The 11761-nt window shown below is 32.3% G+C and overlaps 1 protein-coding gene across 1 annotated transcript; it reads right to left on the bottom strand.

The window, feature by feature from the left end:
* Positions 1–6402: 6402 nt before the first annotated feature.
* Positions 6403–9684, bottom strand: LOC130808423 (transcription factor SRM1-like). The gene is made up of 2 exons (XM_057673897.1): positions 9320–9684; positions 6403–6949 (listed from the first exon to the last, which is right to left on the bottom strand). Exons 1-2 carry the CDS (start codon positions 9682–9684, stop codon positions 6403–6405), a joined length of 912 nt encoding a protein of 303 aa, XP_057529880.1.
* Between the last annotated feature and the right edge of the window lie 2077 nt (positions 9685–11761).

Raw genomic sequence — 11761 nt, 5'->3', positions numbered from 1 at the left:
TTTCATGGCTATTCTCTTTTAGAAAAATAAAAATTTAAATTAGAGATTTTTAAGATCTAAAAGTACAAGTTTTTTTTTTTTTTTTTTTTTTGAAAAAGGTAATAAAATTCATTAAAATAGACAAAGAGTCATAACATACAGTACATTAGGAAAAACTAGCCAAAGTAGATGCAAAATTATATAGCACCTACCAAGTAAACCTCAGCTAAGTAGCCTAATCATCCAAGATCTATTACTATCACTAACCTTCCTAGGCATAACACCCATGATTCTGTGCATACACAGATTTTTAATACGTTTAACCACAGTCCTACGATGACAGAGTTTAGCATTCCATATAACATCATTTCTCTGAGACCTAATACAATAAACCAAAGCACAAAAACAGCTCCTGATGACACTGCTGTGAAATCTACTCACCACGGGCTTCTTCATCCAATCAGCCAGTTGGTCCAAGGAATCGAAGTGAATTTGCAGATCCAGCTCCTTACATAGCAACCTGCTACAAGCATCAGCATAATCACATGAAAAGAAAAGGTGAGCAATGGTTTTCGGTTCCTTCTCACAGAGAGGGCAACAATCTTCACTACTCATGCCAAACCGCTTAAGTCTATCTCTAGTGGAGAGTCTCTTCCACATAGCAACCCAAGTAATGAAACTCGTTTTAGGGATGTTAAGCCTATTCCACACCCATGAGCACCAATCAACATTAGGTTGATGACCCCTAATCCACTCATACCCTGAGGCAGCGTTATACACTTTCTTATCAAATCTCCATTGATTCTGGTCATACCCCCCTCTAAAAGTATCTTTAATCCTACAAAGATGCTTCCAGTACCAACTTGCACTAGGAGGAACATTATATGATTTCCAGTCTCTACCTTTCAGATAGACATGATTCACCCATTTAACCCACATATTATCCTCTTTTGCAGCAATACTCCAAACATACTTACCTAACATGGCCAGATTCCAGGCATGACTCTCTTTGAATCCCAACCCACCTTCTTTTTTCGGTCTCCAAACCAAATCCCAGGCAATAGGAGAGGTTTTATTGGAGAAGGCATTACCTGACAAAAGGAAATTCCTACAGATGGCTATAACCTTATAAATAATCTTCTTTGGCAAGAAGAAGATAGAGGCCCAGTAACTGTGTAGGTTAAGCAGCACCACATTGACAAGTTGCACCCTACCAGCATAAGATAGGTGCCTAGATCCCCAAGACTTGATTCGAGCAACAATTTTATCAACCATAAAGTCACAATCAGCTGAATTCAATTTCCTAGCATTGATTCTGACACCCAAGTACTTAAATGGCAAACAATCTTCAATAAAACTAGTGCGACTAATAATTTCATTCTTATCATCTTTATTCATATTACAAGCATACAGAGCAGATTTCCCATTATTAGTGACTAAGCCAGAGGATTGGGTAAAAGTAGTAAGCGCTCTCATATTAAGTATAACAGATTGTTTATCACCTCTACAGAATAAAATCAAGTCATCGGCAAAAACCAGGTGATTTAATCTCAGAGAATGACATCTATAGTGAAATTTGTATTCCTTCTGGTCCCCAACATAGTGAAGAAGCCTAGACAGGTATTCCATACAAATGACAAACAATAAAGGGGACATAGGATCACCCTGTCTAAGACCTTGCTTCCCTTGGAAAAAGCCATGATTTTGACCATTGATACATAAAGAAAAGGAGGGCGTGGTAACACAAGCCATGACCCACTTGACAAATTGAGCAGGGAAGTGAAGACTTTCTAACATTTCCCAGAGGAAATCTCATTGAACTGAGTCATAGGCCTTCCTAATATCAATCTTGAGTAAGCAACCTGGAGGAGAGGATTTCCTATTATACATACCAAATAAATCTTGAATGATACTTACATTATGAACAATATGTCTGTCCTGGATAAAACCAGATTGATTAGGGGAGATTAAGTTAGGAAGGACCAATTTAAGCCTATTACAGATAATTTTAGTGATGCACTTATACAAAGTATTACAACATGCAATAGGCCTAAATTCAGTGACACTAGTAGGATGACTAACTTTAGGGATTAAAATCAACCTCGTACAATTAACCTCTTTAAGCATCTTACCATGATTAAAGAAATCTCTAATAGCTTCACATATCTCCGTTCCAATGATGTCCCAGGATTGCTTGAAAAAGGTAGAATTGAAGCCATCTGGACCTGGAGCCTTAGAGCCAGGAATAGAGAACATAACTTTCTTTATTTCCTCATCAGTCACCTGCTGGGTAAGATTGAGAGCTTGTTGATGATTAATAATGGGGCCTCTGTCAATTATATTTTGTTGCACAGGAGATCTATGGGTCACAGCTGTACCTAAGAGTTGCACATAGTACTGTTCAAAAGCCTTAGCGATCTCATTCAGACAACTCTTAGTCATACCATTAGCATCCTTAATATCCAATACTCTCTGACTATACTGCCGTGCTTTAATCACCTTATGAAAGTATGCAGTGTTCTCATCACTAGCTTTCAACCAAAGAGCTTTTGATCTCTGAAACAGATAAGTTACATAAGCTTTCTTAGTAGCAGTGTATCTCTGAGCAACGTTGTATTCATACTGAGTGACCATAGGATCTGCAGGGAAGGAATGCAAGAGCTCCTGAATATTATTAAGCTCCTCTGACACCTGCATAAACTGCTCCTCAATTTGGACATAATGCTTCTTGTGCAGTTTCTTTAACCCAGGTTTGACATTCTTCAGCTTCTTGACGATTCTAAACATAGGCACACCTCGAACGTCATTTTGCCAGCTCTCCTGACCAATACTAGCATATGAAGGATGATCAGTCCAAAAATCACAAAATTTAAAGCCAGGCTTACCAACAATCTCCTGTTTATCCAGATTAATAACCACAGGGCAGTGATCAAACGCTCCTTCTAGATGGAAATGAGCAAAAGCATTAGGCAAGTTAGTGATCCAATCTGCATTAACAAGGCATCTATCCAGCTTGCTTAAGACTCTCTTACCACCAACCTGTTTATTATTCCAAGTGTATCTGGGCCCAATAGAGTTAATGTCACAAACTTCACAAGTAGCCACAATAGCTTGAAAATCCTTAATTTTTGCAAAAGAGACCTCTCTACCAATTCTATCATCCAGATGGAGGAGGGAATTAAAATCTCCCGTAATGATCCAAGCTCCTCTCACATGCTTATGCATCTCACATAAGTCGTTCCGCAAAGACTTTCTCCCCTCATTATCATTAACAGCATAAGCCACGGTGAGAGTAAAGTCTTTCCTCATAGCAATGTTATTAACATAGAGATGAATGCATTGATCCGACACATGAATAATATTTACAATAAAATTATTGTCTAGCCATGCTACCAAAATTCTAGCTCCTTTATGAAGATGAAAATTAGTAGTTATACTCCAATTCTGGAACATTCTACTATAAATATCACTAAAATTATTATTTTTAATCTTAGTTTTTACTAGACTTACCAAACCAACCTTTTGTTGCAAAATAAAACGTATTACCTCCTGCTGCTTAAGTGAGCTATTAAGCCCACGAACGTTCCACATCATAAGCTTATCCATGAGCAGCATTATGATTCTGCCTTACACATTCTTCATTATCTCCATTTCCATCCGTGACATCTTGAACTTGGATAACTTCAAAGTGATTCGATATTGTAGTGTTCCTTATTGAAGGTAGCACTTTATGTGTTGATGCTCCCTTTTTAACCTTTTTAAATCCATCATCATTTTCCTTAGACCCCGCAGCACGCACATGATTATTTACTTGACCACCATTAGCAATATCAGGTGCGTCCTTAGAAGCACGCATCTCGTTAGGACCAGCAGCACACACCTCGTTACCTACCTTCGGCTGCACTTGCTTGGGCTTCCAAATCTGCGTTCCTTTTTTACTCCTTGCAGCAGCATGTACAGTAGTAATAGGTTGCCATTCAAAGCATGTTTGCTGCTTCACAATCTTCCCCTTTTCATTCTTGAATCTAATAAACTTAGGGAAATCTTTGGTGATGTCCATTTCAACCAAAACTCTGGCATAATGAATACGCTCTCGATTTCTTGTTGCCATATCCAACTGAACAGGTTCTCCAAGTGATTTAACCAGCTTCATAATGCAACCCCAGTACCGAAGAGGGAGTTCGGGTAATTGCACCCAAACTGGAGCTACCTTGAATTCGTTAGGATCAAAATCAACCCCATCATACCATTGTTTAATGAAGACCGGATGGCTGTCAAACATCACATGCTTAGAATTTAACGCCTTCTCCTTAGGATCAAAGTACATGTTTTTAGATAAGAAAAAGTAGATACTTTAAGATAAATACGTAGTTTTTTTAAGATATACAAGGTTGTATTGCATTTTGTCATATGAATCATACAAAAATTAATTTCTATTAGCAAAATACCTACAATGACTCATTAAAATACTCACTTTTATTGATAAAACATCTACTATAAATTGTTATGGTACCTACTTGTACATGTAAAATACATACAGTGAAGAATTATATTAATATCTACTTCTACTAGTAAAACCAACTATTATGACTTATTATAATACCTAATCCTATTGATAAAAACACCTACTAATATATATGATGTATAAAGTAGGGTTTTCAATTTGTGTAGTAGGTGTTTTTTGTGTCAAGTAGGGGTTTTTATTGAGTAAACTAGATGTTTTTGCTATATAAAGTAGTTTTTTATGATTTGTGAAGTAAATATTTGATTATACAAGTCACACATTAAAAAGTGCGTTCTCTTTACACCTTTTATTGATTCATATCTGTTTATACATTGTTTTAGGTAATAAATGTTAAGCATTTGTTTCTTGAAATTTTACTAAAAGATTTCACAAGTTCCTATAGTATTTACATATGTTTGATAGCAACCTCATATCTCTTGATAGGCTTGAAGAGAAAAGGTGTTCTTTCAAGGCTAATAGATTGTCTTCTAAGGTCATAAGACAGTGTGCATGGTGCTCATGAAGGAAAAAAGACAAGAGCAACTTGTATATGCTACAAGTCGGTAGCGGTTGATGATGAAGTATTACGAGTCACCATGGGGGCAAAATTTGAAGAAAGGGGTGCAAGTTGTATTGAAGGGGAGATCGTTGATTCAAGAACATCCAAATTACACAATGATGATGCATTCGAGCCCTTATTAGGGAAAGTTCTAGCTTAAATAAATAAAGACATAGATAAGAAAGCAAGGGAGATGACATGCTAAGTGAGAGACGCAATGAAGTGTAAAGAAAAGGGTGGAACATGGTTTCCTCGTCCGAGCCTTGACTGCTCGATGGAGTATATTAGAAAGGAGTTGGCATAAGGTTTTTTGTGAGAATACTTGATTATGAAAGTGGGTGGCTTGATCGAGCAAATTTGTCAAATGCTTAAAAATCAGTGCTAGCCTGCGTGAATCCTTTTGGGGATTTCAAGATTAGATTTCTTTATCCTTTAAGCCCATAAAGAAGGTTTTTAAGATTAGAATAAGTATGTGAATGAGTGCAAGAACCATTCTTGGGTTGTTAAATCTTATGAGAGAAAGCTTTCTTGTTTTTTGAGATAAACACCATGTAAGTTTTAGTAAACTATAAAGAGTGAGTTTGTATTAGAATTTTCTTTTTGAAATTATTGAATTAACATTAAGTAATACAAATATTTGTTTGTCGAGTAGGGTACCTTAAAGTACTATTAGTATCTTTGTACCCTTGCTTAGCTTGTGTGTTTTCTTGTTGGCTCTGTTGTTCTCTTATTTCCAATCTTTTCTCTAGTTCTCTTCCATTTAAGTGTCCATATTCATAACAAACAATAAGAATACATATCTTTGTATAATTCAGGATGACTCTTACATACGATTTGGGTGATTCTCCTTTATAGAATCATTTATCTAAAAAAGACATCATGTATCACTTTGATTATCGCACAAAGATTCTTTGAACATAGCTCAAAATCATCTTCATTACATAATTTTTTATTTAGACACCAGAGAGGATTTCATGGAATCCTTCCATAGGTTGCATTTTCCTTGAATTTATAGGTGGTCACTAACTTGGTAGGTTCATCTAAAGGGCCTCATTACACATCATCGAGGATGTGTTATACGGTTAGACCCAATAAACATATAGACCTACACCAGTACTCGTATAAGAACATTATAAATATGATACGAGTTACACAATCATTAAAGAGTACAGATGCTTCATTAAATTGATTAATTAGTACATTTGTTTCAAGCATCTAATAGAAATTAAAGTGTCAAATCAAGTACATAACTTAATTTTTCTTTATGTTTATCTTTGAATTGGCTATTTCAATGCTTAAAAAGCTCTTACAAATATAATTCAATGTAGCAAATCTAAAGCTATCAGATTATTTACCCTTGTTAAATAAAGGGCATTTCATGAGTAGCATTTGGAACCCAATAAGGAGAAGAAAAGAAGTCATCAAAGCTATCAAATTTTTCGAAACCACCCACATCATAATCATTCCCTAGCATCATATCTGAGCTACTACTAGTGCTGAAACTTGTTGATCCAACTATCATATCAGCATTATTATTGATTGGTGTACTATCAATAATATTTGGTTCAGAATTGCATGTAGAAGGATCATTATAAATATGCTGGCAACCATTATTATTTTCTAGTTGCTTACTATAATTAGTAGCATGGTAGTTTATATTAGCTAGAATTGGAGGATCATTTTTAGGAATATGAGTTATGAATGAATGACGATTTGGATGCCTTGCAGAGGTTTCAACAATGGTGGAGTTGAGAATTCGAATGTCATGGATGCTGTAACGACGTTTTTCAAGAGGAGTACAACATTTGAGTCGCCTGAAGTATTTTTGGCCATGGCTAGCTACTTGGGATGGTGTCTTTGTTTGGACATAGTATCTTGAGATGTTCCTCCATTCTCCTTTCCCAAACCTGTTTAATCCTATCAAAAATAACCTGTGTTTCTCATAAAAACCCAAAACAAAAGATTTCATCAAATTCAGATTTCTTTATTTTTAAAGTCGTGAACATTTTGGTGAAAATAATTTAGGCGATGAACAAAATCAGTAACCTAAAGAATTGTTTAGGGTTGACTATTTTTTGTAGTTGTGTATATGGCAATTACTTCTTTGGCAAATAGATTTGAGTAATAAGAAACCTTTTAAAATATCTTTTGATTTTTATTTGATTCAAACAAGTTAAAATCATTAGATGAAAATGAGTGGAGAGAACGTTATGTTACTTTTAACTCTACTTTTTCTCATGGAGATTCTTTAGATGTTAATTTAAATGATCTTTATTTAGAATTGAAAGTTTTGCAATCTAGTTTGCCAAATAATGTAATGTTAGCAACTGAAATTTTTGAGTTTGACAAATCAGCAGATTGTTATCCAAATGCTTTGATTACTATAGAATAATACTAACAATCCCAGTGAATGTGGCAGCATCCGAAAGAAGTTTTTCAAAATTAAAGTTGATCGAAACCTACTTAAGGTCATCAAAGTCACAAGAACGATTAAATAATCTTGCAATTCTATCAATCGAAAAAGAACTTTTGGAGAAGATCGATGCTGATACTCTTATTAATGATTTTGCAACTTGAAAAGCCACTAGAACTCATTTATTTTGTATGATAATTTGAGTTTTTGTTTTTTTTTGCATAAATTGGAGATGTAACTTGTCAAAATATTTAATGCTTCAATGAATGATTTTTTTTTACATCTACTATTGTTCTTCAAGGACCCCATTATACTACTTCGCCTAGGCCCCCCAAAATGTCAGAGATGGCCCCGCCCTCACGCTTTTGGGTGAGTTTCAGAGCTAGCTCAATGGCTACTGGCTAACTTTGTTTAAGTGGGAAGCATTATTGATTGGTACACGGTTACGTGTAGGTTTTGTTTAGTTGATTCGGCCAAGGTTTGAGGGAGTAAATATGGATAAGATCGGATTATATTATATCATATCAAAAAGATCAAATTAGACAAAATCAGATCAGATCAATCCAAAACTTAATAATATCAAAATTCAATCCATTTCATACATTTTGCAATAATTTTCATTTTAGTTTGTCTTACAGAAATTGTTATATTTTTATTTTTGATAATGACATATACTATTTCTTTATTTGCATCCATATTATCTATACATTTCTGCCAAGACAAAGAAAGTATCTACCACAGAAGAGTTGGTTTGGGGCTATCATCAACCTTTGGTTGACGGTAAGCCCCTAATTTCTTTAAACTTTTTGAATTTGATTAGAACAGATATTTGTCATCTCTCTATAGGACAGTTGTTCTACCTATTCATTGGGTTGATTTTACCCATGTATTGAGTTTTGATCTCTCTCCACGTGAGAATTTGGGTTTATGAATTTTGGTGTCTAGTTGATTTGTTGGTAGAGATTAATGCAATAATACAACATACACCAAAATTGCAATTACCATCAACAACATCAAATTCAATTCTATCTCAAGACTACAATAGATCGAAAGACCCTTGTAGAAGGTTGTATCAAACAACGATGTGAAAAAGTATAATTTGAACTGTCAGATCTCATACACAACAATCGTAGTTTTGTTAATTTTGAATTATATTTGATTAAAGTTGTTACGTACTAGCTAATTTTTATCTCTGATGTAGATTTCATATGACTCTTTATTAATGTATTAGGTATTTTATTAAAAAAAATATTTACCACCCTAATGGTTGACTACTTGACTTAATGATGCAATCCTAACAATATGGACAACATTTTGACTCTTTGTTGGAGGTGTACGGTCATTGAGTTTTTCCTGACCATACCCCCACCAATTAAGTACTTCTATTAAAAAAAGAAATAAAAAATATATGTATTATTTGATTTGTTTTAATACAAAAATTATTAGAAAATTTCACGTGATAATCAAGTGTTATTGAGTTTTTCACGTGGTAATTAAAGTTTTTTTTTAAAAATCACGCGGTAAACCGATAACCCTGAGGTTTACTTAATTAAACTTCTGTAACTTTTTAACTTAAAACTGTCTACTTAAATGGTTTAAACAAATTTGTTACATGTTTAAAAATTTTAATGTTAACCAAACTCATTTAATTAACAGATCAATTCAGACTACGCATATACATAATTGAGCCAAAAGTCTCTACTTAATTCCACTTATTTCACCTAGATTCAGATTAAATAACAAGTCGAATCAACTTTTGACAGACATACTTTTAATTGAGTTTCTTTCCTGACTCAGTTTATTCAAACAAAAATCTAAAAAGTAGCACTAATAAATAACTAAAAATAAATTTTAAAAATTATACCTATGCTCTTCTTCAGTCCATGGTGCACCCTTACGTTTGTTTTGATCAACAGCACCAAAATCAACCCCAACACTACTTCCCCCACCAACATAGTTATTATTAGGGCTATAAACTCCACCCTTCTCAATCATGGCAACATCTTCAATCAGCTTTTCATAATGACTCCTAATCTGCTTAACACTTTTCCATGGCATAACACCCATGATTTGTTCATATAAATTTGGTGAACTTAGATCTAAATCAGCTAAAGCCGTTTCAAACAACTTATTTTCATAATGACTCCATTCATCTTCATTGTTCATCATATATTCACTTTCATTCATTTGGACTGCCCCCCAAGAACTAGTACAAGAACTCAAATTCATTTTTTTTCTTAATTTTGATGTAATTTTATTGTATATTTGAGTTTATTTATAACACTATTTCTTCTACATAGGAGTTGCTCGTTTCATGATTTGCATTGCACCATCAACGTGAATAAGATTATTAATTAATACATATTCGTCATTTAGCTAATGAAGAAGTTAATATCAAGAAGATTTTATTTTTATAAATATATATTTACTGTTTTTTTGGTTTGATATCCTATTGGGTTGTCTTAGAATTATAACGTTATGTCTCATACATAGTTTGTTACAATTTACATGGTAGATTTTGTATTGATATAAATGAGGTGGTTTTGACCATTTCCACTTTTGAAATTTTACTAAACATGATTTTTGCTTATGTAAATAAATAAATATAATACATTGTTAATAATAACTCATTTATTACAAAATATAATATTAGTTGGTTATTCTTCTAGGTTGAATTTAGTAATTGTTTAGTACTGTACAATAGATTTACATGTTCTTGGGCACCTTCTTTTAATTTAATATAGGGATTTATATTCTCTTTTCATTTTAATTAATTTTTTCTATCATTTATTTTTATATTTTTTTATTCTTATTCTCAAATTTAATTTCATTTTATACTAAGTTTCACTCATTTAACAACTCGTGTAAAATGAGAAATGTAAATGCACTATAATTATGATTCTTCCGTACATCCAAACTTGTATTTACAGTCATGCCCGTACATACACTTAACATTTTCTTTGACGAATACACTAGATCTTTTAATGCTTTAAGGCCAAAAATATTGTAAATTTTAATTGTCGTCATAAAATACACATAACTGAGTCGTTTCAAATAAATTTAGTAGATGATTTTCCTCAAGAGGCAAGAATACATGCAATTCATTTTTTTAATTACGTACATTGAGGAAAATGAGGATTAGATGAACATCAATTGAGAACATAATATGATAAATGGTACTTACTCTCCAATTAAGATAATACTAGATTCTTGCAAATAGATCATACTAATATAATAGATTAACGGTACTTCCGTTATATTAAAATAATTGCTCCATTATTTACATTTATTTGCAATCAAATTAAGTAGAATATAATTAAAAAATCCATAAGAACATAGGGAGTAACTACGTACAACTATGTTAGAAACTTTATTTTTTGGTAAATACGAATTTTTTTTTTACGAGTTTTATTTTATTAATTTGTAAATATGCATGAAACATTTTGCAAATATTTCTGAAACTCTTCATATTTGAATTAACATTATAAGGTTACTAGATAGATTTCCGTGTAAAACACAGATGTTATGAATATTTATTAATATAATATTGATAATATTTTGTCATATTAACTCATTTACAACATAAACTTAATCATTAAATCTTGGTATTGATAATATAATTATCAAAGCGAATAAATAATTTATAATTATATTAAAAAATATATGTGAATAAATAGACAAAAAATTACCAGTAATCAATAACATTTTATCAAATTGATTATCGTTAAGCTATATTGATGAAATCATAGAACCCAAGTAATTAAGTCAAGAAATGTTCGTTAATAGTTTATATTAGATTTTAATTACTACAATTTTAACATATAATAGAATATCGCCGTTGAAAGATTTAGATTTTCCATCAATATATTACATTTTAATTTAATTTGTAAATTTATATCAAATATTTGTAAAAGAATTACAAAACATATAAAACTATAAAAACATATAATACAAATACTGAGCATAAAACTTAAAACCGTGTATATAAAAATAAAAAGTTTTGATAACAGTTTAGTAAAGCAAACTTTAATTTTCTCTCAGATTTGGGATGAAAAAATTATATATTTATATAAGAAAATATAGTATATCGTTAGATCACATGCATCAATCAACAAATATTATATGTTTTAATGAGTTAACCATTTCCTTAAATATCAAGTCAAATATCAAAATTTTCTATGTCAGTAATAAAAAAGAGCGAAAAATTTTTTAATGAGAGTGCGTCACGTGTCACAAAATGTTTCTTTATTAGTATATTTTATTGAATTAAAAAAATTTGTGCATGGCCTACCTTAGCCGTGTCCTT

The sequence above is a fragment of the Amaranthus tricolor genome, chromosome 3 (assembly GCF_026212465.1).
Source record: "Amaranthus tricolor cultivar Red isolate AtriRed21 chromosome 3, ASM2621246v1, whole genome shotgun sequence".
Taxonomy (NCBI): Eukaryota; Viridiplantae; Streptophyta; class Magnoliopsida; order Caryophyllales; family Amaranthaceae; genus Amaranthus; species Amaranthus tricolor.
The sequence above is the reverse complement of the archived record's forward strand: the minus strand, read 5'-3'. Positions and strand labels throughout refer to the sequence as shown.